We start from the raw sequence: 22,748 nt of genomic DNA on the forward strand, positions 1-22,748 counted from the left end.
CAATACAACTTTGTTCGGAACTTGTGATGGTGATTTGTCAATTTCTGCCTTGTCGCCGTGTACAACCTTACTGTATGTACTTTAATGCAATTGGGTTGTAATCTATGGAGTAGTTTAAGGCCTCGTTCGGCTACTAATGTAAGTTATCTAAGCAGGCGCACGATTTCCAGACGGTAAAACAGTATATTTTAAAAAAAATTCTATAGAAAAATTGTTTTAAAAAATCATATTAAACTATTTTATATTTTTTTTAATAATTAATTAATCATGTACTAATATATTAGTACGTTTTTCGTGTCGGATAACTTATCCTCTTCACCCCTCTTCCCGAACGCAGCCTAAGTCCATTGGCTTGCCCTTGCCCTAATATACAGGTTGTTTAGATAGGATTGTACTTTTTAGCCCCATGTCACATCGGAGGTTTGGATACTCATTTGAAATATTAAACGTAGACTAATAAAAAAACTAATTTCATAGATGGGAACTAATCCGCGAGACAAATTTTTTGAGCCTAATTAATCTATAATTAGCAAATGATTACTGTAGCATCACATACGCTAATTATGGATTAATTAGACTCATTAGATTCATCTCACGAATTAGTCTAAAATTATGGATGTGTTTTATTTATAGACTACGTTTACTATTTATAATAAGTGTCCAAACATCCGATGTGACTAGAGGTTAAAGTTTAGCCCCCTACTCCATGCTACTCTCTCTACCTTTTTTGATTTTCTAGATATACGCTTTAACCATTCATCTTATTAAAAACATCATTATTAATTATTTTGTTACGATTTTATTTATTGCTAAAGACACTTTTAAGTATAATTTATGATTTTAATATTTACATAAATAATTAAATAAAAGAAATAATCAAATATAAATAAAAAATCAATAGCATTAAATTAAAAAAAAACTATAGGGAGTACTTTTTTTGGTGGGTAGTTGATGATCTCATTGCAAAAAGGGGCACCACCGAAACATGCAAATTTCAGAAATGTTAGACAAAATTTGGTTAAATTTAAACCAAACTTGGATAAATACCAAAAATTGATAATTTGACCAAACTTAAACCAAATCCAGACAAAATTGTAGTGATGTTGCATTGGGCCGCTTCGCTGAGAAGGCCCACGATTCAACTACGGCCCAACTGTCCACGGAACCGCACCGGAACTCCTAGTGGGAGGGCCCACCTCACCGGGCCTGCACAGAGCCCACGGCGTCGCCGTCTCGTCCCCCGAAATCCGCGGCGCGTACGCGGCGTCACCTCAAAACCTCAATCTCCAGCTCGTCGGCGAGCCGAAAACCCTACGGCGAGGCGATGTCTCTGCACGGCGCCTCTCCCCATCGGGAGATGAGTGGGCGGGGCACCGCCGCCGCCTTCCGCGAATCCATGGCCGACTGGCTGAGGCAGCAGGAGCAGGCGTCCACGTCAGGGAGGACTCGGCCGCTGGTTGCGACGTTCACCTTCCCCTTCGCCTGTAAGCGGCCGCGGCCGGTCAGGCTCCTTCCTCGGAACACAGAGCAGCGGATGTCTCCGCCGGTGGAGCAGATGATCGGGCAGCACAGGCCGTGGGATATGGTGGACAACATGGCCCTCGTCATCATCGACCAGACGTACACCGCCGCTCTCGGGATCCCCGGGCGGAGGGAGATGAGGGACGGTTCGGTGGAGGTCAGGAGCGCGGTCGACGCCGACGACCCGGACTCGCCGGTGCTCACCATCAACGCCAGCGCCACGCGCTGCTGCGTCGCCTTCGGCACCCCGCGCGGCGACTCCGTGCCGTACAGGAGGTTCACGTCGCCGAAGATGAAGACGCGGCCCGACCACCTCCTCGCCCGCAGCGTCGTCTCCGTCTCCGCGGGGACGCTCTTCCTGGCCCGCACCGACGGCCTCGGCCGGGAGGAGTACTGGTCGTGCGCCGCCGTGGCGCCCGACGTGACCACCGGCGGCCCGCTCGCGATCCTCGACACGATCGTGCTGCGCCTGCAGATGGCGATCCATCTGGAGGAGACCATCCTCGTCAACGCCAGGGGGCTCAACGGCGCGGGCCTCGATCTCGACGCGATCGTCCAGACACGCAACGCGCTAGAGGAGATGAGGCGAGAGATGGACCTCCAGGCGATGATGCGGAGGCGGCTGCAGAAGCGCCGGCATGTCGTCGGGGACGCCGTCGCGGCGGATCATGAAGCCGACGAAGCCGACGAGTCGTCAGAGAAGATGTTGAAGAAGTTCACAACAATGCGCTGCCGCTGAAGCCGTAGACATGAGTTGCCGCAGCTGTGAAGCTGCATACCGAAGCCAATTCAAATCAGATGATCAACCACAGAAACCCTAGCCAAACAATTGACAGATTATACTGTATTAGATTCTGACGCCATGTCACATTCAGGTGAACAGTTAGCTAGCAACCTAGTATTAATGGAGTAGTAGTACATGCACATCCGTTAGGCATTCCATTGATTTCTTGTTCTTTCATCATCTCGTTGCATTTTTTTAGGTAGTTGATGTCTTGATGAATATATGATTGATTAGCTTATCTTTGAGGTATGGATGGCTGCTTGATTGTGATGATTCTGCATTCTGAATTGCTGGTATTGTTGGTTGATCTTCTTTGAACAGCATTCCTAATATATACTATGTGTTGCCAAATCTTAAATTCTTAATACTGTTTTCTGTAAAAATGAGCAATATGGGCAGCTGACAGAGCAACATAGATCACTAATGTGATCTCGGACTGGGGAAAGGGAATTGGATGGGGAGTGTTTTGAATGGAAACTTAGTTAGTCTTTGGGCATCTCTAAGCCCAGACCTTTGGCTTTTGTGTGATCAGTTCTAGATCTTTGCTTTAGAGTTTTGAACTGCCCTAGAAGTTGTCTAGTTTCTCCCCCTGTAAAGCTCGAAAGTCCAGCCGAACCCTACAATGTACAACCTTTTAGCTTTCTATATACAAGCTGGCCAATAGCTTCTTTTAAGAAAAAATTGGCTAGACCTTTTACTACTTTAAAACGGTGGATGCAGATCAAAATTTTGAGTCCAAGAATAAAAATTTTGTAATTAAATATTATATTTTTTATATCCTGAACAACAACACTTTGTATATGATTAGACATATGTCATATGGAGTACTAGTAGCTGATGATTAGTAAGTTCATGTAACTTAATTGAGATATTATGTGTTCATGTTTGGGGGTGGGGGTTTACATCAAAGAAAGTAAACAACAAAAGCTGCGAAGGTAAATGCCCGCCTCACTGCTCATCCATCTGAAAAATCTACTGCAACATGCTCTAAATAATCTTTCAGAAGTTTGATTAAGCTATATCTAAATTAAGCTGAAAATAAGTAGAATAATGAAATTGTCTAAACCTGCTCCTTTCAAAATGAAATTGTCTAAACAGAGTAACCATGATCCATAGTCAAAGAGGGAACCACTTCTGCAGGATTTCTTACTGCAATGCGGCAACATACAACATGCAGAAAACACTCTGAAATTCAATGGGGGGAGATGCACATGTGGAAATCACAAATTTTACAGTTTAACCACCCCGGTTAGGATTCGCTCATTTCAATGGAAAGTTACTGAATGAAGTTAAGCGGGGAGTTCAAAAATGTGAACCTTCAGTTGATACTCAAGGCAATTTCAGACTGAACAGCATTTGATCCTCTTGCCCTTTACCTGAGAAAAAAAAAGGTAGCAATCGTGTTAGCTATCTATCAGAACAGACCATATCTGATTATCTGTTCAGAATCAACACGGTAAAACAAAGAAACCATGACGGACCCGAGGCTACTGAAGATAAACCATCATATCTGACTATCTGTTCACTTAAAAAAAATATCTGACTATCTGTTTCAGAATCAACCCGGTAAAAAAAAAAAAGAAACCATACCGGATACGAGAAAAGATAAACCAAACTGCTGTCAAAAGAAATTACTACAAAATTACGTTCCCGATAGAATCGTGGTTAGGTGGCCAACAGCCATGCAATTTTACTTCTCTACGATTACCTCCTCGCCAAGCCCTCGAGGGAACCTCGCCGCACGCCGGGGCAGGGCCATGTGGCCGTGCAGCGGGAAGACGATCTCTGGCCACCGCCTACCGTGCAATCTCACGGCCGCTCCGGCCGATCGGCATCGAGTGCTACCGCGGCGGCGGCGGCTGGAGCGCGTTGCGGCGCAGGGGTGGAAGAATCCGCCGTGTGGCCTGGGGGTAGCGGAGCAAGGCCCACGGCCCATTTCGCATCATCGAAATGATGTGAGGCCGACGAAAATTTTCATTGGGTCGCATTTTGTGATGCGAGGCCCAAAACAATTTTAAACCGCTCTAAAACTTCAAAAAAACACACAAACTTGCACGTTTATACGAAGATATTTTTTTACCGTTCTAAGCACTTTTGTACTATATTTTTTTAGTTTTTATTATATTAAGATACAATATACATTCCTAAGGTATCAACATTTTGTACTAATATTTTTAATGAGCATTTTTCCTATTTTGAGTAGTTACTATGAGGTATCACTGTTTTCTAAATAAAATTTGATAACTTATATAAAACTTCTAGTATATAAGGTACTAAGAGGTATCAAATTTTACATATAAAACAGTTATACTCCTAATACCTTCTCAATTATAGTAAAATTGCTCATTTGTAATACATCAAGATATTTCTTCAGAATAGTAAATATGTTCATATACCAAAATAAAATAGAGAAATTTGCACTGGAACGTCCAAATCAAGCATATGAGGGAGAATTATATGACAAATAATGTGATATATCATGTAAAAGGGGCATGCATTTTATTGAACGTGTTACACAACAGACAAATGAAGGCTCGAACACAGCATGCGTGGGTGTCCGGTTATTGACAACGACGACGACGGAAAATGTGCACGCGACCCCTTCGATCTCCTCTCGCCGGCCGGCCGCCGCCGGGCCGGAGACTTCACGGCGGCTGCCCGGCCACCAGCATCAATCGTCATCATCATCCTCATCAGAACGGCGCCTCGGCGGACGGCGGGCGGTTGAGGCTCTTGATGTACTTCCACGACTCGCGGCCGGAGATGTCGGCCCACCACCGGCTGACGTTCCGGCGCGACTGGATCATGCTGAGGGAGCGCGGGTCGGAGGCGAGGGCGTCGGCCTTAGGGAGGTGGGACAGGTCGGCGAGGGTGAACTTGTCGCCGGCGAGGTACTCCGCCTCGTCCAGCCGCTGCTCGTAGATGTCCAGCACCTTGTTCAGCTCCTTCCTGCTCTTCTCGAACAGCTGCCGCATCTCCTCCACCTTCTGCCGGTGCGCCGGGTTCATCTCGCCGTTCCTCCCTCCTCCGCCGCGGCCCTGCCGCTCTCCGCCGCCGTCCTGCTCGTCGCACTCGGCGCCCTTCGCCTTCCCGCCGCCGAGCTGCGCCTGCGCCGGCGGCGGCGGCAGGAAGGCGAGGCTGTACACCAGGTCGGCGCTGGGCACGTCGAAGCTCTGCGCCTCCGTCTGCAGCCACTGCTCGATCGATGACCGCTCCAGCGCCCCCGTCCCGATCAGCTCCGTGTTCCCCTGGTCCTTGTACTTGTCCGCTATGTGTCTCAAGATCTTCCTCGACTCTGCGCACACGTCGATCTCGATGACAAACCATTTACGCAGGTGGTTAATTACTACTCGATCGCAAACTGATTCTTGCTTACCGACGAGCGTGACATTGCCGTCCTCGAAGGTGAGGGCCTCGCCGTGTGGCTGCACCACCATCACGCCATTGCTGATTAGATTACGAGTTCGAGATCGTCGTAAAGGTGGTCCATGGATTTACCTGGAGTTTCAGATACTGGGGCATGCGTTTGGCGCCGCGGAATGAGTCGACGCGGATGAGCTGGAACTCGACGTCCTTCTCGAACAGGCAAGCCAGCACGCGGGCCACCTCGGCCGACGTCGGCGACCCGAACACCTTCACGGCTCCCGGCATCTTCCCGGTCGTCGGCGACGGCGACGAATCGATCAAAGGTGTGTTTTGATTGGTCTGTGCAGGTGAGCTCTGACAGTGGGGTGTGTGTGCAGAGATTTGATTGTTCAGGTGGCTATATATACTGCATACCAAAGCAGGAAACTGATATCTGGGGCAGCATCTGGCAGTGCCTTGCTTCTCATCTGGTTCTTGATGAAAAAAAGCAAAAGGAGAAAAAAAAAATTAAAAGAGGTAAAGCATCCAAAGTGTTGGTGACTAAATGCTTATGATGTCTTGCGTATCATAGCGTCCACACGGAATCGAACAATCAAGGAGGTTTGTTAAGCGACTACTTGAGTGTTCAAGATTTGAGAAGGTTCCAATTCAAGATCTGAACTTTCACCGGCAAAGGTGGATGAGAGAGAGTTAGTCTGTAGTAAATTATCTCTGATCCAGATACCCCGTGTGCTTAACTATGTTAATGCAGATTAATTGCAGCATACCATGTCCATCCATGGAGATCTTGGAGATGCCTAGCTACTGTTGAATTAGCCTTATGTTCTTCCCGTATTGGAAGCTCTGAATATATACTTTTCCTCACCTTGCTCATGCATGCAGATGCAGGCAGCTTTTGGCATCAGAGATGCAGTGCTTTGAAAGGTAAAGCATCATGTTCGTTTCACTGTTTTCTTTTCTTGCAGCTGGCTGCTGATGCTGCCCAGGGGGAACAGATCTTAATCAATTCGTGGTTAATGTCAGGATTGTTCAGAAGAAAAAAAGTTAGCAGAGGTTGCAGTGCAGAGTTGCAAAGGATTTGAGCTCGGGAATCTATCTGCTCGGCCTTGGGCTTCATTGCTAGGTTGGGCTTTTAGCAGCAAGGCCTAGCACAGGGCCAGCTTCTCGAGATGAATTCCAAGCTACTTCAGCTTGGGCTGCTCGGCTTACCACTTTCATCATGGTTGCTGAGAAAACGGCTAAATAAAAAAAATTCCAGGGGTGCATGCTTTTAACTAAAGTGTGTTTAGTCCTTAAACTTGTTTGGCTGTTTCACTTAGTCATATGCAAGTTTTCACTTATCCTTCTCCCCTCCGAAACTGTGTGCCGACGGAGAAACGATTATCGACGATAATCACCAAGAAATCGCATGAATTTGAATTCAATTTTTTTTAAGAAAAACAGTAATGGTCTAGGTGGTCAAACTGCGTGATATTGGGCGATTATCGTTACAGTTCTGGCAGTAGCAATAATTGTGATATCTAGAACAATAATAGTGTTTTTGGTGTAAAAACCATGTGATATGTTGTTATTATCGTGATATATCATTATGATTTTTTTCAGATATTTGCTGAACAAACCGGGGCTTGGATAATTATCACGACTATCGTCGCGATAAGTGAAACCTGGGCATATGTACTTTCAAAATGCAGGATTTGCATCCTAAATTTATCTTTGGTGTCCATTACTGGTTCAAATGGTCGGTAACCTGTTCCATGCACCGACGTGGATTAAGGTAATTTTGATAATCTGATCTGAATTTAATGTGGTTTTGCCAAAGATATCAAAAGGAGAATGTATACTTTTCCTGGTCAGGTTTTGGGTTTTTTATTATCTTAGTTTATTTTTTAGCCTTTGCTTTTAAATTATCAATAACACGTATATAAAAGTTTTATACATAAATTATTTTTCTGTTATAAATATGTCATTTAGTTTTTGTCTGGAAAAGTCAGACAATGACACCCACCACCACCCCCCATTTGGATAGTGATGGACACCAAAAATAAAGTTAGGGTGCTAATTCTACATTAATTTCAAGCTGACGGGAGGCTAATCACTTGCTTAACAACATTATTAAGCTAAGCACTATACTTAACTAAGTATAGTGCTTAGCTTAATTATGTTGTTAAGCACTTTACTAAGCACCTTGCATCGGAGGTGTCTGACACAGCCCAACAACTTTAATTAGGTTGTTGATTCTGCATTTTGACGTGTATGGGGAACTAATTAAATGGCACAACCGAATAAAGTTTAAGGACCGACCTTATCATTTACTCGTGTTTATTATAGGGAAACAATTAAAATGAAATCTTGTAAGATATGAGTCAAACTTATGAAACTTTTAAAATATACCATGTTCAGTCCACATGGTTTAATTTAGATCATATGAAGTTTCATGACATTTTCATAAGTATGACGATGAGGGTCATCTTATGTTTTTTTAGGAAAAACGAATGACATATTCATAAATAAAAAATAATCTATAAATAAAATTTTTATATACATGTGTTCTTAGTGATATAAAAATAAAGGCTGAAAATAAAGTATGATGAAAAAAATCCTTAAAATCAACTCTAATTTTTTTTCAAATATTGACTTATAAGCATAAGAAAAAAAATAGGCATGGATATATTTTGGCGTAAAGCGAAAGTATGTATTATAAGAGATGGAAGCAGTTTTTTAGCCCACGGGTGGACGTCCATCTATTGCTTGCGGCATGTCATTTAAATAGTTATAAAAAATATGAAAAATTGTAACAAGATAGATTAATATGAGTTATATCACTCCACAAACATGCACAAGTTGGATTTAAATTTGTATGTTTGTGAAGTGATATAACTCATATTAATCTATCTTGTCAATTTTTTTTCATATTTTTGATGACTTTTTAGGTTACATACAAATACATGAGTGGATATCCACCTGTGTGCTAAAAACTATTTCTCTAAGGCACTCTTTATAGTTCTTGGTACCACATTTTTTTTCTTAAGTGCCACAAAAATTTCTCAGGTACTAAACCTGATGCAAAACGAAGCACGATACGTTTTACCCGGCATAAAACTGCAATTTTACTGATCATATAGCTAGAAGAAGAGGAGGATGGGCCGGGCGCGAGTGCATTTAAGCAGCACTCGCCGGAGTGGATGGGCGCGCAATAAGTTGGGTGCGGCAAGGACGAGATTCCCTCGCATTAACCACCCCCGCGCCCCGCCCTGCGCCGCGCGCTTGCTCGCTCGCACGCACAGGCGCAGGCACAGCAGAGGAGAGAGGGAGAGGGAGACGCCGGCCGAGGGCGAGGAGGACGCCGGCCGGCCGGCCGGCCTCCAGTAATCAACGCCCTGTCTTGTCTCTTTTGTCCCGCCGGCCGGCCACCCACCTGCCTCCGTACCTAACTACTCCGATATTGCGACGTCCATCCTCCAGCTAGCTAAAAAGCTTCTGATGATCGTCGTTGCTGCTTCTTGCTTGCAAACTGTGATGCTGATATCTGAATGTACATGCATATATACAGTACTGAAAAACGAAGGTGATCAAGGTTCAAATGACCAGATCGGATGCACACATTATGCTTACGCCTTTATTAATCTGCGCCTACATATGTGCACCAATCATCTCGCTCTCTCTCTCTCTCTGTGATGAGTGTGTGTGTGTGTGAGAGAGAGAGAGAGGTGTTTAGTTTCTATTAATGCTGCAGCCTGTCTTACTCATTTGGCAGGCGGACTTGAATGCCCACCAACACAAGCAATCACGTAGCAGAGACAAAGTCCATATAAGATGGTTGCAGGGCCGGCCTCACCTTCAGACTCATTCTCACTCTCACTCTCACTCACTCACTCACTAACCCTAGCTCGCTAGCTGCGAAGCTGATTCTTCTTCTTCTTCTTCCTCTTCCCCTCCTCCTTGGTCGACGGGTATATTACCTACTCGATCTCATCAGGCTTGCTGTCTGGATGCATGGCTCCAGAGTCCAGAAAAAGAAATGAAATTGTTGCTATGATGTTGTCCCGGCTCACTCAGACGGATCATCAATTCATCTGTGCATAAGCATTTGCATGAATCTGGTGGCTGCTGCAGTCTCAGTACAATGCTCCCTCCCATGATGCCACTTCTGATTGAGCCGTGCCAATATCTCAGCATCACTTCATGCATGCAATCGATCATGCCTAGTACACACAGATCATCATGACCGTCACTTCGTCTTATGCAGCAATGGCGCCTATCGTCCGGTAATCGGATGGCCAATTCATTCTTGCATGCAGCTCAATGTGATTAATTTATGTATTCCTTCATGTATGCATATATGAATGCCGTGCAGTTAATGCCATACAAACATATGCTTAATCTTGTTTGCTCTCTGCATGCTACTACAGCGGTTTAGACAAGTCTTGTTGAAATTGTTTGTCAAAAGCACCAGCACAACGATCTATACATATATACGTATCATGCATAAGTAATGTGCAAGTAAACGTTTCTGAACATTTCATGTCTACAAATTTGCAGTGCATGCAGTAATAATGTGCTTTCTGTTGTATCATATATAATTTCCTCGAGTATTGTTGTCCAAATGGCCATTCAGCCTATTTTCAGGGGAATATTTGATGATGAGTTCTTCGGATTTAAGGCGCTGCAGACTTGCGGTTTTTTTGCATGCATTTCCTGATGTTTCCTTCCTGGACATTGATCGATATTATCGCAGGGACAAGCAACAAATGTATGTACAACAGTTCATTAGCTAGTGCAATACTGTAGCCATTTGCATTTATCTGAAATATAATGTACATTTATTTGTTATATTTTAATTTCTCTGGAGAACAAATTGCACGGCTATAACTATTCATTGTTTATCTTCTTTATGTATTTTACAGTCTTTCAGTTTTCAAATGGAAATTTATCTTCTCTACCCGGCTCCTTCGGAACGTGGGAAGTACAATGCCTTCAAAATTCGCGCAAATGTCCTTCAAACCGAATAGGCTTAAGATTTTTGTATTGGACTCCCTCTCCTTTTTTTTTTGAATGTAACTAATTCAGGCGGGGGAAACTCTCCCCCAGAAATCATTCAGAAATAATGATAATAAAACTCTTTCAGTTTTCAGAGCACGGAGATGTAATATATACAGCTATTTGTCAGTGTGAGCGTGTGCCAATTTCTACCGATGTTTAAGGTATTCTTAGCGATCTAAAAATTAATGCTGAAAAATAAACTTCAGTAAAGAAACTCCAAAATTAACTCCAAATTTAGAACAATTTTACAGTCCAACGAAAAGTAAAAAAAAATACCTCGAGGTACCGGTACCTCGCGGTACCAAATCGTTTCTGATCGTTGAATCTAACAGCGCACATCCTACTCAGCTAGATCCAATGGTGAGAAATGATTTGGTATCTCAAGTTATTGATATCTTGAGGTACTTTTTGTTGGACCGGAGCAAATCTCACAAATTTAAGATTGAAAATTTAAATTTTGGCATATATGCATAAGCAAAATCGAAAAGATGGGACGTATGTTGCAGCTCCTTTCCAGTTTAACAGTTGTCATTACAATTAATACTGCTAAGTGCCAAGGAGGCAAGGACAACCAATGGTTCAAATTTCTAACCAGCCTCTGCCTCTACAAAATAATAAAAGCAGACAGTAGAATTTCTCGGTATTGAACATAGTAATTTGATACGGTTTATTTACATACTTTTATAACGTAAAGTTTTTGCATAATTTGGAGAAACATGTGCATGTGCCAATGCTTCACCTCTCTCTGACCCGTTTACAGGGGTGTCATCATGACATGTATATATCTCCATGTATATTAATTCCACTGTGCTGGATTACTGATCATTGCAGCTTCCAACTTCCATAACTGTAAATGCAAATACAGACATTTATACACAGAGTCACGTTCCCATGCTTTACTTCATTTCATCCCTTTAAATTTCAAATTAAGAAAGTGGGAATCAGTTCATGATCTCCAAAATGCTCATGCTGATCTTCTTGGCTCAAGCTAGCTGTGAGATCTCACACTCTCACAAAATCAGTTTGGATACAGTTTCAGACAAAACAACGCAAGCACATATCAGTGCTGAATTGAAACTTGCAGCAGATCGAATTTCACGACGAAATTTCTTCATGACAGGGACGATGACGAGTGAGGCCCTATTTAGATGGCAAATTTTTTTGGAAAAGGGGTCACAACGAACGTTTGACCGGATATCGAAAGTAGTTTTCAGACACGAATGAAAAAACGAATTTCACGGCTAGAAACCACGAGACGAATTTTTTGAGCCTAATTAAGTCGTCATTAGCACATATTAGTTAATATAGCACTTATGGCTAATCATGGGCTAATTAGGCTCAAAAGATTCATCTTAAGATTTCTCCCATAATTCTATAATTAGTTTTTCATTTTATCTATATTTAATGCTCTATTTAAATGTCCAAAAATTTAATGTGAATTTTTTTAGAAAAAACTTTTTAGAAACTAAACAAAGTCTGAAGCTAGGAAGAAGAAGAAGAGCAGAAGGGGTAGCACTACAAGTAGTAAAAGTTTCGGAGGGTGGTTGAGGATTGCAAAGGGGAAGTAATGGCACGGGGGCATGCATAAATGAGATGCAGGCCAAAGGCATCAAGGAAGGGGACGACAGCAAGGAGAGGAATATGGCCACCACCACCTTGCATTGCATCAGATCAGAGGAGAGCTTGCATTTAACACAATAAGCACATAGCAGTAGATGGATGGATCATGGCGCCCTCTCCTTTTACAGGTGCATGGTCAGACAAAGATTCTCCCAGCATTCACTCCTCCAGCCCTAGCTGCAGCCTGCCTGCTTGCTTTCACTGGATGTAGCAGCTAGCTCTGGTCGTCTACTATCTCATCATCATCAGTGGTCACCCTCCTCCCTTCTTCTTCTTGAAAATATGAAATATGCAAGCAAAAGTTCAGATGGTTCAGGCCCTGAAGGTTGAGGAAGTTGTTTGTCTGAAATGGTTCAAAAAAGAAGTTCAGATCATTCAGACAGGGGGTGATCTACATTGTAGAGATGCAAGCAGATGCAGGCTCAAACATCTGATGGACCGGGTTAGGTAAGTTGGTTGCGATGGTGGTTGTGATATGGACATTGGTTGCTTTTAGAAGATCTGAGCAAAAGGAGGTGGTTGTGATATGGACATTGGTTGCTTTTAGAAGATCTGAGCAAAAGGAATTGAAATTGATGCGAGTGTGGTTGTGCCCAGGAAGTTGGCCGGAGTCTACTACAGGGACCAGATCAAATGGTCCAGGTTGAACAAGGTGAGAAGCACAACGCATGCTTGAATGGATCCAAGACGGTATTTTTCGTACTTGAATTCGTATGCCAAATCTGTGGCCTCTCTGATAGACTTGAATACTTGATGGTTTAGCAACAGGTTATTGCTTACAGACAGTCTTACCAAAAAGGTATTATTTTGCTTGTCATCACAGCTTGAATTCATCTAGATCTTCTTGTGGTTGGTCAGAGAGGACAGATATACAATTCGTTACATTTGGCTAGCTCTGTTACTGCCTACAGATTCACTGTTAGTATATTTCAGCGGTAAAAATTTATAACCTATCTCTGTTACTGTGTACAGATTCACAGTTAGAGAAGAAAGTTCAAAAGTTCAGAACCGATCAGGCTAGTGACTCAAGGCGGAAATTTCCGATACAGAATTGGGGTGTGGGAAGCAACGGATTGCCAATTGCATTTTCTCTCAGATGTTGCATTCGTCCATCCAAAGAACTTCTTGCATTGTTCACTTGATCATTTCAAGATCATCTGTGGTTAGCATCTCGACTGTCTGTCCATGCTCCATATTTGAGAGAGACAGACATGATTATGATTGCTGTTTTTCCTCTTCAGAAGTGAAGCTGTTGGTGCCGCGAATTTCACGTGAGCCAAGATCCACAAGCAGAAGCAACAGTAGCAACACCCATGGCCATGGCCCAGGAGTGTTTTTTGCTGTGGATTCCCGGATTCCATTCCCCATTCCCAAAAGTGAGTTTTTTTTTGGAGGTGAAACAGTGAGTTAGGTATACGGATATATCTTGGCTAGCCGGCCAAACATAGGAGGGAACTATACGCTGCAGTGGTGCCGATTCATCCACCCAAGACACAACAATATGAACAGGAAAAGAGAAAATTGGAACGATTCCAGTCGATTTGTGTAATTGCACCCAATCATTAGGCCATTGCTATGTACGTAGCCGGATCAAGTGCAATTTATATGTACAAGAGGCGTGTACGTATGTACGTGGATCGAGTGGTATTCGGAGGTTGTTGTACTTGTGCCAGCAGAGGAGCATGGCAACGCACCTGCGGAAGATGCAGGGGCGAGTGTTTTTCCAAAACAGAAAAATAAATTTCGATAAAAAAGTTTTAAAATTAACTCTAATTTAAAATTTAAAATTTTAATTTTAACTTATAAAAATAAATAGATGCGAAAAGATGGGGTGGTATTGCTCCCGCGCCACCACTTGTAGCAGCCAACCCCGCCGCTTATTCCCCTCCTCCTCGCCGCCGGCCGACGGTGGCCGCGACGCCGACGTCGAAGGCGCGCTCGTGCACACGCACTGCCCCATCGATCGGCGATCTCTCGCTCTGTCCGCCGCCACTGGCCGAAAGGGGTGGAGTAATCGGATCACATCACAAAACGGAGTCGTCTTCTTTTCCTGAAGAGAGTATACGTCGACGGGGCGCAAGTTTACTCGCACGACGCATCAGTAAAAAAAATAGTTTATCAATAAAACTTATACTTTTGTGACTTTATTTTTTTTCCTTGTGTCGAACAATTGACCCTCTGTCTTTTTCTAAAATTTATAAAAAAATTAAAAAAAATACTCACGTATAAAATACTATTTATGTTATTATCTAATATTAATAAAAATATTAATCATAATTTTTTAAATAAGATGAAGAGTCAAACATTTCCAAAACTAAAAATTAACTTATTTTGAGACGAAGAGGGTAGGTGAGTATTCAAAGTGATTTATAAACAAACATTATATAATACACTATGATAAACAACCATAAAATCCATTTATAAATTAAGTTTAAAATACAAAATTTGACTTATAAACATAAGCAAAGATGATATGGCTTCTATTCTTCTAACCTCAAGTATGGTTATGGATCCATAGGGCTCACTTGTCGAAAGGTGTGGCCATATTCGGAAAGTTGTATGGCGGTGTTGGTAGATGTGGTAATAGACCAAGGTGCTTGAGTTCGATTTAAAATTTTTAGTTTAAAAATCTATAAAATTTTAGACCACCCAATTTTACTGGAAAAAAAAAAGAATACATTGCCACACCCCTAGGTGTGGGTCTCTCTATTCGGCCCGTGTGATGGCATGGGCCCGGTCCATCAGGCCCAGTTTGGGCCCTCTGTTTTGTCTGTTTAGGTGTGGTATTCGGATGGGTTGTCAGCGTGTTGGACCAGGCTGCCGGCCCTTCATTTTTATTTCGTCAGATTGGTGGAAACAAGTAATCTCTCCGTTTTATAATATAAGATTCTCCGTTTTATAATATAAGATGTTTGACTTTGTTGCTTATAATGTATGAATATTTGTCTTATCAAAAAATTATAGAAATATCATTTATTGTGTTTGTGACTTACTTTATTATCAAAAAGAACTTTAAGCACGACTTGTCATTTTTTATATTTGTACTAAATTTTTGAAAAAGAAGAATGGTTAAACGTTGCAACCAAAAAAGTCAAACATCTTGTATTATGAAACGGAGGTAATAGTTTTTACACTTAGCTTAGGTGCAATCCCTGGGGTGTGGCCTTCCACCCTCTACCATTGTGATAATATTATTACAATCACTTTCTCATGAGCTCACATCAATCTCTATAATAGAACTATTATTATTGTAGAGGATGTGAATCCATGGTGTGCATGCAGCTAGGTTTATGCATGCATTGCAAATAGTTGTGTAAAAATTTTGTAAATCCCTGCCTCGTTGGTTCCTCTGTATACCCAAGGAGGGGAATACTTAAGTTGTAACAAGATACCAATGTTTATTCTGATCACCATAAATACCAACTAGTGCTAATGGGAAAAAACATGATGAACTGCATCAATAGATGCCACAAAGTACTGCTATGTGTTCTTACTGCTCCAGTAAAACATGCAAGAAGAATGGATGATCATCATATCACATGCAAGCTGACAACAACTAATAATCTCAACGATCTAGGGATCTGGCAGAACTAGTTCATAGCCTATATTTGCTTTTGCAGGTTCATATAAGACAGCCAGCTCCATAGCCTGCACTCTTGAACAATGTCTGCTTGATCTCTTCTGTATCGCCTCTCATCTCCCTCTTCTCGTCATCCTATACATCACGCATGAATTTCATCCACACAATTTAATCAGCAAACCGAGGTGGATATTTGAACAAATTAACCCAAACAGTAATGTCTGAACTGGTTAAATTCCTTGCAAATTTGATGCTATATTGTCAATTTAATTTACCTGTAGGCAGGAGGCTTGCATGGCGAAGTCATCGAAGCAGCTGACCACGCACTGCTCGATCTCCACGCCCAGCGCCTCCAGCGCGGCGAGCGTCGACGGCAGCAGCTCCGGGATCGCCGCGCAGGCCATCTCGATCCTCATGCTGCCGTTCTCCTTCCTCTCCACGTCGAACTGCCACACGATCGAGCAAACGCGTGCGTGCGTGCAAGCATGCATGCGTGAGGATCAGGAGCAATCCCTTGCTTTCATGGCGTTGGCGTTATGGCGAGATGGATGGACGGACGGACGGACGTACCCTTGTCGAGTTCCTGATGGGTGTCTCGTCGCCAGAGCTGGACGACGACGGAGGAGGCCTGAGCGTGTTCAGCGTCGAGAGATCCTCCGGGGAGGAGGCGGCCTCGTCTTGGAGGGCCTTGATCCGATCCATCAGCTCGTTCATGTAGCCGATGGTGTCGCCGAGAATCGATGTCCTGTCCATCTGCATGCGTGACGTTTGGTACGAGTGATCACTAGTGCAGTCGAATGGATTAATCAGGGAGGAGCTAGGATTGATGCATGAGTGGTGTCAGTGACCTTGCTGATCCTGGGCACGACGGAGCGTAGCATGGAGAGCCGGTCGTTGAGCCGCTTCCGGCGCCGCCGCTCCGCCATGAGGTTCTTGGACGGCGCGCCGGGTTGCGGCGGCCTGCAGCTCCTTGGGCGGACGCTCCCCGCGGCGCCGCCAGTACTCGTCGTCTCGGAGCGCGCCTCCGCCGCGCCGGCGCCGCCGCCGCCGAACACGAACACGGGCGGCTCGCCACTCGCATCGCCGCCACCACCGCGTCGCTCCTGGCATCTCTCCTCCGCCGCCGGATCCATGGTCACCACCAACTCACGAGCGCCGTCGACGTCGACACGGGCAGCGCCGCCTCTCTTGTACGGGTTGCAGACTTCACCCAGGCAATCAAACTCAAAGCCGATGTCCTCGCGCAGAGGCGGGCAAGGAGGAGGAGGGTCCAAAGCCACGAGCAGTGGCGGGAATAACGACGGCGGCGAGGCCTGCGCGGTCCTCGCGTCGCCGCCTCCGACGAGCAGCTGGTCGCCGAGCATGACGTCGCCTCCCACGCCGCCGCACATCGGGCCCATGGCGTACGCCTGCCACAGATCTTCCGGCGTCGGCGTCGCCCCGCCCCGCAGCGGCGCCATGAGCTCCTCCAGGAAGGAGGACGAGCCGTCGTCGTCCATGAGCTCCATTACGCCAGCAAGCTAGCTCGCCTTCTCACGCTCGCTCGGATGAAGACGATCGATCGAGCTAGCTAGCTAGCTGGGTAGCTCCAAATTGTGGCAGTGGATGGATTATTGGATAGGCAAGAATAATCGAATGATGAGCAGTAGTGGGGACTGGGGGAATATGGAAGATTGGAAGCAACCTGAGAGAATTTATAAACACAGAGGGGACCCAGGGAATAATACCATATTCCTTAATTTTCCAATGATTAATCAGCTAGGTTTGTTTCAAATTCAGGTATATATTATTCAGGTTGGACATTGGAGGCAACAATACAATGTACTGTAGCAAGTACTCCTGGTAGCCTGCAACTTGATAGCCAAAGTGAAGATGATATGAGCAAGGGACTAGAGGAGAATAATTGCACTGCTCAAATAGGTGTGGATAATCCCCCTCCAAATCGATCCTATCCAATCCATATGGATGTAAGGTTAGATAATTTCTCAATCTTGTTGCATGTCATTTAAATAGGTACTATCGATGACAGGTTTAATAGCGTCTTAATTAATTTGTCTTGTCCAAAGCATGGTAAATACTAGTTCTAATCAGGGTTTGAAATTATGCTTTAAAACTCTTGAAATTTCGGTCCCCCATCCCATCCGGCCACGCAACGATTTTGTTAAAATTTTAAACTTTTTCTCTGTTTGGTGTTTTTTTTAAAAAAATATTCAAGTTTAGTCAACATCTTGGTTCAAAATTCAAAAAAAAAATCAGACAGAAATATCTGAGTTTTCAAATCCGCGGATCACAAAAATGTTTTGCTCTCCCAAAATTATTAACCCTAGCCCCGATATTGTCCTAGAACTAGAGGAGATCTATATCTATGTTGTACAAACCCGAGGTATAAGATTTATATTTTTAGATAATGGATTTTATTGCGGTATTTGCTTCAAATAAACTGTAATTAATTATTACACAGGTTTCAAAGCAAATGACTGCAAACTACAAATCATAGCTCGACTAAAAGAAACTACTTATAAAACTACCTTAAAAACATATATAAAACTTCTATATATATTTGGAGAATCTACTTAAGGGCACGTACAAAAGTGCCTATTAGCTGACTCTCTCAATCACCACGTAAGCAAATTTAGTGACATGGAAAAAATAGAAGAAAGGAGAGAGAAAAGTTATTGCCATGCATGGCAACGGCTTAGAGTCGACTAAAACTTTCTTGTATAAAAAAGAAACTAGCTTAGTAAAAAAATATTTTATTGCATTAATAAAGAAACCACACTTGATACTAATTTGTACGTATCATTATAAAATAGACTCTTGTTACTGATATGGCAAGAGATAGAGCCAATAATGGACTCTACCGTTGAACATACCCTAAGCCCCGTATCATTCCCAATGACTTGCAAAATAGTCCTGGGCCTTCTTAAATAAAAAGAAAATAGATCCCCTTAAGATTTATTGTGTCATGCATGGTGTATCGTATCAGTGCATGTTCGTGATATACAGGAGATGGATTTTCATCCCTAAGTTGGATATCCATTCATTTCCTACATATCACCTAAAAAGTTATCAAAAATTGAAATAATTACAAAATAAATTAACATAAGATATATCACTGTATAAATGTGTAAGTTTAAATTCAACTTTTATAAGTTATATATAACAAAAAAAATTAAACTGACAATAGTATGTGCACATTTATAATTAAATTTTTTATTTTTGTCACAATTTGTAAAAATTGAATTTGGACTTACATATTTGTAAAGTGATATATCTCATAATAATCCATTTTTAATTTTTTAATTTTTTTATAACTACATAGATAACATACAAAAAAGGAGTGATATATCCAACTGAATGATGAAAATATTTTTCGTTATATATACAAGATGTTCTTTTGCATTGTCTTTGGAGAATCAGAACAGGAAGTAGCCATCCAAACCCTGGTACATGCCCTTAAAAGAGGAGACTGGATTTTAAGCCCTGTAGGGGATGTCTAATTGTCTATTGTATGCTATCTAAATAGTTACTTAAAAAATTAAAAAAATTATGAAAATAGATTAATATAAGATATATTACTATACAAACATGCAATTTCAAATATAACTTCCATAATTTATAAAAAAATAATAAATTAAACTCTGATTAGTTTAACCGAATAAGGCCTAAAGAGTGAGCTATCTTGAAAGGTTTGGTTGCAAGCTGTGACGTGGACACGTCGCGTACCCGTTGTACCTGTTCTTGTTTCCTAGCATATGACATGAGCTTTTCGCTAGGGATCGATGTCTTGGGTGCATATGCCTGCATGTAAACGTCCATGAATTGAGTTCTAAACTTCTAATCATGCCACGGCGTTTTGCTAATTAATCAATTGCGTGTAGAACATGTGTACACGCACGGTCTACGCGTATGACGTGGATGCATATGCGTCTGTACGTCGCGATCTTTAAGTTCATGTACCGGAACAGGAGAGCAGCTAGCAGACAATGGCACACGTACGTCTGAAAAACGAAAAGACGATATATCGATCGATCCTATGCATTGCACCGTGTCAAAAGTAATCAAGTTTCTCGGTAATTAATCACACTGTTGGTTAATTTCGTTAAATTTGCGTGAGTTGCAACCTTGGAAGAGTTCTATATTCCAATACCGCTTGTGAGCGAGTTTGTCGGTTTTCACCAAAACACGGTTGAAAAACCGACAAATTTCACCAAAAAAAAATTGAGCTTCATATATTTTAATTTGACCAGTTTACTAAGCACTTCTAAACACAATACAAACGCAAACACTCATAACATGTAATGCTCATCCTTTGTAAAGGTAAAACACACCGTATATCCTTGTGAGCACATTCAAGAACTATTGCTAAAATAATGAATTAGATATATCTTGAGATTTATGAAGTTACCAGATGTGGCTCGTGGTTGATACGTATGTCACTTATTACTGAAATAATAAATTAGCTATAAATACAACTAGCCATGTCAAAACAAATTTTTTTAAGCCCCATCGGAGGTGTATATTTATACAAGAAGGAAAAAAACCCTATGAAAGTTACAGAAGCCCTAGAAAGGTTATAGAAAAAGAAAAAAGACCCGTGACTGAGCCAACTTACACACAACCCTGCTCTCCACCACCAAATTTATGACTTGAATTGGGATGGACATGGTTCCCCAGAAGAATATTAGCCGGCTGAGTTGTATTCAACTTTGAGCCACCTGAGCTCATAACGACCAGAACCCATGGAAATCAATCGTTCGTCGGTTTATTGAACCCTACATATGAGGTCTGATCTAGTTGTCAACAAAGTCTGATCTATAAATCAATTCCTACTTTGACAAACAAGACGTTAACAACTAATTTTATTTGCAAGCTAGGTCGATCTGATCTAGTTGTCAACAATGTCAGGCTAGCAAAGTTCAGGGAAAGCAACATGGGCACTACTGCACGTACACAGACCGATGCAGGGCGGGGGCCCTGCATCAAAGAGCAGAAGCGATCTCGCAAGGAATAATGCAGCAGTGTGTGCATGCGGAGACAAGCTTGGTATTCACGATACTTTGTAGCTAGCGATCGAGCGAGCTCAGCTAGCTCCCATGTCCGGCCAACCCTGCCTCCGGGGGGCCCCGCCGCCGCGACCAGACCGCCCGGCCGACCACCATGACGGACGCACCGGCGACGTCCGGCCGGCCGGCGGCAGGGCAGGCAGACGCACCAAACGATATATCCAGATGCGTGATGCTGCATCGATCGGCTCGCTCGTGCAGTCGTGCGTACGATCAATCTCGAGCCACCAAACGTATGTGGCACGTGCAGTATATAGTATCGATACCCCGACGCGCGCGGCCGGCTGGCGACGTCAGCCGGCCGTCGCGTCATGTCCCCGGCCAGCTAGCCGGCCGGTCGACGTCGCAGACGGACGGACGGACGGACACAGTACAGCTCGCCGGCGCGGGGCCGGCTCACGGGCGCCGGGAAGCTAGCTAGCTAGCTAGCTGCTAGCTGCGCGCCCGGCCGGCCGTGGCGTCGTTGCGTGGCGTACCTGCCGGCGCACAGCTAGCTAGCTAGCGCCGGTGTCGCCTCGCCTGCCGGCGTGCGTCCATCAATGCCGATCCGTGGCGACCCGTGAACTCGACGGCGCCGGCCGTTTGTGCCTCGCCGGCCGCTAGATCGATCTGCTGGCTTGGGAAGCGCGCGTTAATTAGTTGTCTGTCCGTTAATTTGGTGTGTCGAATCGATCGATCTGAATAGTATGCAGTGCTGGTTGGCACTGACATCCATGGACGAGTCCAAGCTGCGAGATTGAGACCTGCATGACGCATCAAGTAGTACGTTTTAGCAGGCTAAGGCCCCGTTAGTTTCCAAATTTTTTTTTCCAAAAACATCGCATCAAATTTTTAGACACCTAAATAAAATATTAATCATAGATGAACCAAAAAACTAATTGCACAGTTATAAAAGAAATCTTGAGACGAATCTTTTGAGCGTAATTAGTCTATGATTAGCGATAAGTACTACAGTAACCAACATGTGCTAATGATGGATTAATTAGGCTCAAAAGATTCGTCTCGCGGTTTCTAGGCTAGCCGTGAAATTCGTTTTTTCATTCGTGTCCGAAAACCCCTTCCAACATTTGATCAAACATTTGACGTGACACTTCTCCTAAAAATTTTCTCAATCTAAACACCACCTAAGATCCATCTTCCACGTTTTCACATGCATGCACAGCCATGTGGAGACCAGGACACATATTGTTTAAGCCCCCATCTGAAAAAGCCTGAAATGGCGTTCTGTAGTGCATATGTGCAGTGTTGATGATTGACCACACTGTCGAGAGCAAATTGCCGCTGGAAAAAATGAGCTGAAGAAAACTATAATACTATTGAAAACATAACTGCTCGTTTCACTTAACATGCGAGAGGTACAGGGATTTCAAACAAAAGCTTCACACAGCAGAGAGACGGGGATGTAGCTCAGATGGTAGAGCGCTCGCTTAGCATGCGAGAGGTACGGGGATCGATACCCCGCATCTCCATAAGAATTTTTTTGTCAATTCTCTTTTGAAATCTGCATTCTTCCAGATTTCTATTTCTATTCTGAATTCGACATTCCAGATTTATTTTTGCAATCTGCATTCTAGATTTCTATTTCTGTTCTGAAATACTTCCAGATTTTTGTTTCTGTTCTGAATTCGACGTGCCAGACTGTATGTTGCCGTAGTTTGCTGCATACAGTCGAGTTCCCGACCTGCTCTGCCTCTGCTCGCCGTCGACGAGGTGCAGGCGTGCAGCCGCTCCGCTATTGGGCCATCACTGCCGGTATCGGTTCATTTAAAAT

The 22,748-nt window shown here is 43.4% G+C and overlaps 2 protein-coding genes and 1 non-coding gene across 3 annotated transcripts; 1 reads left to right on the plus strand and 2 right to left on the minus strand.

Moving 5' to 3' along the window:
- Positions 1-4,739: 4,739 nt before the first annotated feature.
- Positions 4,740-6,025, minus strand: LOC102721959 (glutathione S-transferase F11-like). Its single transcript, XM_006661957.3, has 3 exons — positions 5,804-6,025; positions 5,682-5,730; positions 4,740-5,600 (listed from the first exon to the last, which is right to left on the minus strand). Exons 1-3 carry the CDS (start codon positions 5,954-5,956, stop codon positions 4,999-5,001), a joined length of 804 nt encoding a protein of 267 aa, XP_006662020.1. The 5' UTR covers positions 5,957-6,025; the 3' UTR covers positions 4,740-4,998.
- A 9,395-nt stretch (positions 6,026-15,420) lies between these two features.
- LOC102707717 (transcription factor BHLH3-like) lies at positions 15,421-17,590 on the minus strand. The gene is made up of 4 exons (XM_040528305.1): positions 16,760-17,590; positions 16,482-16,664; positions 16,187-16,357; positions 15,421-16,046 (listed from the first exon to the last, which is right to left on the minus strand). The coding sequence occupies exons 1-4, from the start codon at positions 17,417-17,419 to the stop codon at positions 15,954-15,956; spliced, it is 1,107 nt and encodes a 368-aa protein (XP_040384239.1). The 5' UTR covers positions 17,420-17,590; the 3' UTR covers positions 15,421-15,953.
- A 4,783-nt stretch (positions 17,591-22,373) lies between these two features.
- TRNAA-AGC lies at positions 22,374-22,446 on the plus strand. The gene has a single exon. It is a non-coding gene; the product is annotated as a tRNA-Ala (tRNA).
- Positions 22,447-22,748: the final 302 nt, after the last annotated feature.

The sequence above is a fragment of the Oryza brachyantha genome, chromosome 10, assembly GCF_000231095.2.
Source record: "Oryza brachyantha chromosome 10, ObraRS2, whole genome shotgun sequence".
Classification (NCBI taxonomy): domain Eukaryota; kingdom Viridiplantae; phylum Streptophyta; class Magnoliopsida; order Poales; family Poaceae; genus Oryza; species Oryza brachyantha.

What these genes read in the sequence shown, in the direction of transcription:
- LOC102721959 (XM_006661957.3), bottom strand. Translation starts at nt 5,956, where the DNA reads ATGCCGGGAGCCGTGAAGGTGTTCGGGTCGCCGACGTCGGCCGAGGTG. An exon ending in CCCAGTATCTGAAACTCCAG is followed by an intron (nt 5,731 to 5,803) that starts GTAAATCCATGG and finishes ATGGTGGTGCAG; the next exon opens with CCACACGGCGAGGCCCTCAC. An exon ending in CGGCAATGTCACGCTCGTCG is followed by an intron (nt 5,601 to 5,681) that starts GTAAGCAAGAAT and finishes ACGTGTGCGCAG; the next exon opens with AGTCGAGGAAGATCTTGAGA.
- LOC102707717 (XM_040528305.1), bottom strand. Translation starts at nt 17,419, where the DNA reads ATGGAGCTCATGGACGACGACGGCTCGTCCTCCTTCCTGGAGGAGCTC. An exon ending in CCATCAGGAACTCGACAAGG is followed by an intron (nt 16,358 to 16,481) that starts GTACGTCCGTCC and finishes ATCGTGTGGCAG; the next exon opens with TTCGACGTGGAGAGGAAGGA. An exon ending in TGCAAGCCTCCTGCCTACAG is followed by an intron (nt 16,047 to 16,186) that starts GTAAATTAAATT and finishes CGTGATGTATAG; the next exon opens with GATGACGAGAAGAGGGAGAT.